Genomic DNA, 6,325 nt, shown 5'->3' with positions numbered 1-6,325 from the left:
CTGCCTGAGACGTTGTCGTCCTGCGCTCGGCCAGCACCACTCGCATACTCGCGCGCACACCCGCCCCCCCCCGCGCCCCTCTCGCACTCCTTTACGTTGTCCCCCACGCGCTTGCCCCTCTTTCGTGTACTTTTCTGTGTGTTTGCCTCCTCTCGTCTCCGTAGATTGCGGCATGCGCGGTCCTCACTTCGAGCCTCCCTCCACAACCTGGCCTCTGTCCACCCCCACCCCTTGCGTGCACACCTTACCCGCACACCCTCGAGACATTGGTGGCGGTGGTTGTTTGGACCCGCTTCTACGGAATGAGCAGGCGGAGCGCGTGTATGCCAGTCCCACTTGTTCATCCCGGATGTCACGCGGGCAAGGGTGTGATGGCGTGGGGGCCGTGGGGTTGGAGGGCAACAAAAAAAACGGTTCAGCCGCGTCTGCGGTGGCCGCGGGTATCCGTGGCCAGCGGGCACTGAGGAAACGAGTGACCGGTGTGGAGAGCGACGGGCGACAGATGGGCCGACTCGCCGCGAAGGCGAGAGAGAGCGCGGCGACGGCGATGGCCGAGGCGCATCGAAGTTGTGCGTTTCTCATTTTTCTTTTCCTCTTGTCTTCCCCCTCCCATCCGCTGTCACGCCTCCTTCACGATAAGGAAGCTGATCCCGACATCACCCCCAACTCACCTCTCCCACTTCTCCCGTTTTCTTTTGTTGTCTGCCGTCGGCTGCACGTGCCCGCACGACCTGGGGACACCCCAGCGTGGCATCGCAGGGTCCGGTGCCCCCACCCCGCCGCGCCACCTCTGGTGGCGACAGTGTCGAGCACCTACGACGCAAGGGTGGGGGGCTCAGTGCGATCTACCGCCACTGAGGCCGGCGGGCAGGCCGTGGGATGGCGCATGCGTTGGAGCAGCATGCGAGCGTGCACACGTGTGCACGGTTCGTATGATGGGCACAGCGTCAGCGCGACCCCAGCGTACGCCACGCGGCCATCGCTGCCTGCCGGTGCCGGGAGCCTGTGGCGGGCCGGGGCGGGGGAGAGGGTGGAGTGGAGCGTTGGCGCGGCTGCACGGTGGAGAATGGACACGTTGAAAAAAGCCGTTCTCCTGTCGGTGTGTCGTGGTGCGCATTGCTTTAGCGTTCTTTGCGGGTGGCGTGGCGGTGTTGGCGCTTGCGTGGATGTCTTGTCCCGCCCGCCCCCGCTGCTACGCCAACACGGTCTTGCTTTTCGTTATTTGCCGGTGTTATTATCTTTGCTATCACTATTCGCTTCGGCTTCCTGGTGCATCTCTATTTCTAAAGTGCCTTTGCCTTACCCCTCACCCCCTATATACATATATATACCCCAGCTCATTTTTCTGAATTCGACAGATATCGCCACATGCGGGTTCTGTGTGTGTGTGTGTGTGTGTCTCAGGCATGGCTGAAAAACCGCTGCTGGTCTCCAGAGAAGGATTCAGACTCGCATTGCTGTTGGTGGCGTTCATCTGCGTGCCGTACTCCCTCGCTACGCACACAGGGACACACGCACACGCATTCACTTTTTCTTTCTCTCGTATACAGTGTCTCTATACTCCACTGTCCTTCGGAGGAGGAAAGCGCGGACGGGACGCTTGGCCGGCCCGTCCAACGCGGCGCACGTGGTTCTGTTGCCCGCGTGTCTTGACGATGCGCTTTTTCTTTGCTGTGCCGTTGTATCTTTGAGCAACGACACGAGAACGTGCCCATGGTGCAGACGCGCGTGTGTGTGTGTGTGTGTGCGTGTGTGAGCTCCAGGGATCCAGAGAAAGAGAGGCGGCAACGGAAGAGGCACCGAGCGAGACTCGGCCACGGCCGAAGCACTCGTAGCCGCCGCGCGAGCACACAGACACCGACGCACGCACGCAAGGAGTGGTTGTGTTGGTGCACCCCTCTGCCTTGCACCTGTATGCGCGTCGCGCTCTCTCTCTCTGTGTGGGTGTCTTCCTTGGCCGAGGGGTGGCGCTGTTTGCGCAAGCGCGATCGCGCACCATGAGGAAAAGACGCTAGTGGTGGCGGTGGTGGTTCACGACCTCGCGAAGGACGTCAGAGCAGCGGCTTCGTTGATGCTGTGTGGCTCTTCTCTTCGTGCCTGTGTGTGTGGCCTCTCCTCCCTCCATGGCTGCCCTCACGCCGACCCGCTGATCGGATACGACACCCCGTTGGCGCCCCGCCCCTCCATGCATGCCGAAGTTGGAGTAGGCGAAGGAGATGAGAGAGTCTGCGGTTGTGGTCACATACGCCACCGCCAGCCCGCCGGCTTGCGCGCTCTTGCGGTGCCGCCTCTCGCCCCCTTGGGCTCCCTGTTCTCCATGATGCAAGTTGCTTTGCTCGTTTGTTGGTGTCTGCGGTGGGCTGTTGCTGTTTTGGTAACGCCGCCCCACTCACCCCCAGCGACTGCGCCTTGTGTCTGTGGAGGCCTGCGCGACCTCCACGGCTTCCACCTCGCCCCCTGTCGTGCGCTTTTGTTGTCTGCCGTCGGCCCTGCACGTGCCCGCACGACCTGGGGACACCCCAGCGTGGCATCGCAGGGTCCGGTGCCCCCACCCCGCCGCGCCACCTCTGGTGGCGACAGTGTCGAGCACCTACGACGCAAGGGTGGGGGGCTCAGTGCGATCTACCGCCACTGAGGCCGGCGGGCAGGCCGTGGGATGGCGCATGCGTTGGAGCAGCATGCGAGCGTGCACACGTGTGCACGGTTCGTATGATGGGCACAGCGTCAGCGCGACCCCAGCGTACGCCACGCGGCCATCGCTGCCTGCCGGTGCCGGGAGCCTGTGGCGGGCCGGGGCGGGGGAGAGGGTGGAGTGGAGCGTTGGCGCGGCTGCACGGTGGAGAATGGACACGTTGAAAAAAGCCGTTCTCCTGTCGGTGTGTCGTGGTGCGCATCGCTTTAGCGTTCTTTGCGGGTGGCGTGGCGGTGTTGGCGCTTGCGTGGATGTCTTGTCCCGGCCGCCCCCGCTGCTACGCCAACACGGTCTTGCTTTTCGTTATTTGCCGGTGTTATTATCTCTGCTAGCGCTATTCGCTTCGGCTTCCTGGTGCATCTCTATTTCTAAAGTGCCTTTGCCTTACCCCTCACCCCCTATATGCATATATATACCCCAGCTCATTTTTCTGAGTTCGACAGATATCGCCACATGCGGGTTCTGTGTGTGTGTGTGTGTCTCAGGCATGGCTGAAAAACCGCTGCTGGTCTCCAGAGAAGGATTCAGACTCGCATTGCTGTTGGTGGCGTTCATCTGCGTGCCGTACTCCCTCGCTACGCACACAGGGACACACGCACACGCATTCACTTTTTCTCTCTCTCGTATACAGTGTCTCTATACTCCACTGTCCTTCGGAGGAGGAAAGCGCGGACGGGACGCTTGGCCGGCCCGTCCAACGCGGCGCACGTGGTTCTGTTGCCCGCGTGTCTTGACGATGCGCTTTTTCTTTGCTGTGCCGTTGTATCTTTGAGCAACGACACGAGAACGTGCCCATGGTGCAGACGCGCGTGTGTGTGTGTGTGTGTGCGTGTGTGAGCTCCAGGGATCCAGAGAAAGAGAGGCGGCAACGGAAGAGGCACCGAGCGAGACTCGGCCACGGCCGAAGCACTCGTAGCCGCCGCGCGAGCACACAGACACCGACGCACGCACGCAAGGAGTGGTTGTGTTGGTGCACCCCTCTGCCTTGCACCTGTATGCGCGTCGCGCTCTCTCTCTCTGTTCGCCTCACGCGTAGTGTCGTGGACCTCCGCTGTTGCGGATGGCAACCGCAGTGCGACTACATCTCCAAGAAGATGAGCGTGGTATGCGGTTTAAATTGTTGTGCTTGTGTTATTATTTTTAGGTTTTATTAGGCTGGTCCACCCTCTGGTGGAGAGGAGGAAAAGGTCTGACGGTGCGCTGCATACGTTCTTTGCACACAATTCGTGGCGAAGCAGCCGCGCCCACACACGAACGTGGAGTGGACCGTGTTGCACACTTCCAACTGGGAAGCGTGCTTCCTTTCTGAAAACGAAAGACCTATGTCTGCGTGGTGCCAGGTGGATGTGTGCATGTCTCTGTTTTTTTGGATGTCACGGCACTACGTGTTGATCTTTTTTTTCACGCATGGTGAGGTGGTGCCATTCATGAAGGAGTGCATGCGGACGGATGTCTGTACGTACGTGTGCGTGTATGCTTACAAGGAGGATGCTATCCGTTGACCTCTCCCCTACTTCAACATGGCCACCCCCCCCCTCCCTCTCCTCTCTCTCTTTTGTTGATTTCGGCGTTTTTTTTTCTCCTTGGCTCTCGGGTGTGTTCTCGAACGCGTGCCATCGTTGCGCACACCCGTGAACACCCCCCCATACTTATACATACATCGGATGTGCCGTTCGCTGTCCTTTTGGTACGGGTCTGTCTGTCTTTGGTGGGGCCAGTCTATCGTCGTTTGAACCGCCATCAGCACGTCTCCTAGCGTAGTCTTCACTCGCCCTCTTCATCTTGCGCTCTTCGATAAGGTAAAACGAAAAAAAAGCACAGAAAAAAGGCGGCTGCCGCTCTCTCTCTCTCTCTGCGTGCTCGTCTGGGTCTGTACCTACCTTCGCTCGCGTGGAGCCCCACTCGGTCCCGACAAAGACGAAAAGATGTTCCCGTTTGAGGAGTACGTGAACGGCCATGTGGTTCAGCAATATATGTATGAAAATGTCGACTACGCCTGCTACCTGGTGTTTGCCTACCTCGGCATGGTGCGCTACGGTCCGGGTATTGCCAAGGCCATCCTGGGCGAGAGCCCCGCGCCGCAACCGGCCCCCGACGGCAAGCGCGCGAAGCCGGCTGCAGATCCGGAGTGGCTGCGCCTCAGCATGATAGTGTGGAACTTCATGCTCTCTGGCTTCTCGATCTGCGGCGCGATCGTTTTGGTTCCGGCGCTCCTGTCGTCCATCAAAAAAAACGGCCTGAAGAGCACTGCGTGCGAATACCGCGTCGAGCTCGCCTACACCTCCCCCCGCGGTTCCTGGCTGGCCATGTTCGTGCTGAGCAAGATCCCTGAGCTCGTCGACACCTTGTGGCTGATTTTGCAGAAGAAGAAGACGCCGCCGTTCCTGCACTGGTACCATCACGTGTCAGTGCTCATGTTCGCCTGGTTCAGCTACTCCGTCGGCAGCTCGACGATGGCCGTCTTCTCCACCATGAATATCTTCGTGCACTCAGTAATGTACATGTATTTTGCCTTGTGCGCATGCGGCGTCAAGAAGCTGCTTCGCCCCTTCGCTCCCCTGATCACGGCACTGCAGATCCTGCAGATGGTCGGCGGCACCGCGCTCACCTTCTACTCGTACGCAGTGAATGTACCATCCTACAACGCTGGGATTGAGGACGTTCACAAGCTGCCGTGCGCCGTCCCCAAGTCCGCAGCTCGCTTTGGCGCTCTCATGTACCTGTCCTACCTGTACCTCTTCTGTGAGCTGTACGTGAACTCGTACATCAAAGGCCCCGCTCGCAGCGCCTCCGCCAAAAAGTCCGCGTAAACAAAAAAAAGGAGAAAAAAAAAAATATATATATATATATTTATCAGAGAGAAACTAAAACAAAAAAAAGCATCCACAGCAAACACAAAGCCAAGAGGTGGCGACGACATCGACGACGACGACGAAAAGGAGGAGGGGGAGGGGGCTGAAGAAGCACACGCAGAGAGGCCCCTTGTACTGGAAGACACCGGGGGATGGGAAACCAAGGCGCAACGAAATGGGGAGGAGGAGGAGGAGGGGAGAGACAGTGTGTCGTAAGGCCTAAGAAGTGGCCATGTTTTCATCATGACCGCTCTCCCTCTAGCGTGCCTCTGCATCCCTCCGCCTCCCTCCCTCCCTCCGTGTGCGGGTGTGGGTGTGTGTCGGCCCTCTTCGCCTCCCTCTTTGTCGTTTACGCGTCTTTACTTCTTGCCTGCGTAGTTTGAGCACAACTTGAGAAAAGGAACAGTCATTTTTGATGATTTTTTTTTCTTGCCTCTGGTCTTTTCTCCGTCTCCACCCCTTCACCTCCTCCCTTCCCTCCCCCCCACCCCTCCCCCCTGCGCTCCGTGAAGGGCAGAGTCCCGCAGCAACACCGCATAAAGAAAAGACGAAGAGGCGGCGGATGACAGAATAGGGGAGCTCAGTCTCCGAATGTGTGTGTGTGGGTGGGCGGGTGGGTGGGTGTCTGCGCGTGTCCAGGGTACCCAGGCGAACCGAAACAAAAAAAGGGACGAGAGCAACGTATGCAGCGAAGGATGGCGTCGAGTAAGAAGCACTTGCGAAGGAGAGACGACGAAGCGAAGAGCGGGGGAGAGCGCTGTGCTCTTTGCCATCGTATTGT

General features: G+C 59.1%; 1 protein-coding gene across 1 annotated transcript; it reads left to right on the top strand.

Annotated features, from left to right (window-relative positions):
• Positions 1-4,617: 4,617 nt before the first annotated feature.
• LMXM_14_0670 (putative fatty acid elongase) lies at positions 4,618-5,502 on the top strand (the record flags this gene model as incomplete). The annotated part of the gene is made up of 1 exon (XM_003873390.1): positions 4,618-5,502. The coding sequence occupies one exon, from the start codon at positions 4,618-4,620 to the stop codon at positions 5,500-5,502; it is 885 nt and encodes a 294-aa protein (XP_003873439.1).
• Between the last annotated feature and the right edge of the window lie 823 nt (positions 5,503-6,325).

The sequence above is a fragment of the Leishmania mexicana genome, chromosome 14, assembly GCF_000234665.1.
Source record: "Leishmania mexicana MHOM/GT/2001/U1103 complete genome, chromosome 14".
Classification (NCBI taxonomy): Eukaryota; Euglenozoa; class Kinetoplastea; order Trypanosomatida; family Trypanosomatidae; genus Leishmania; species Leishmania mexicana.
Note: the sequence above shows the minus strand (reverse complement) of the source record. Positions and strands in the feature narration are given on the sequence as shown.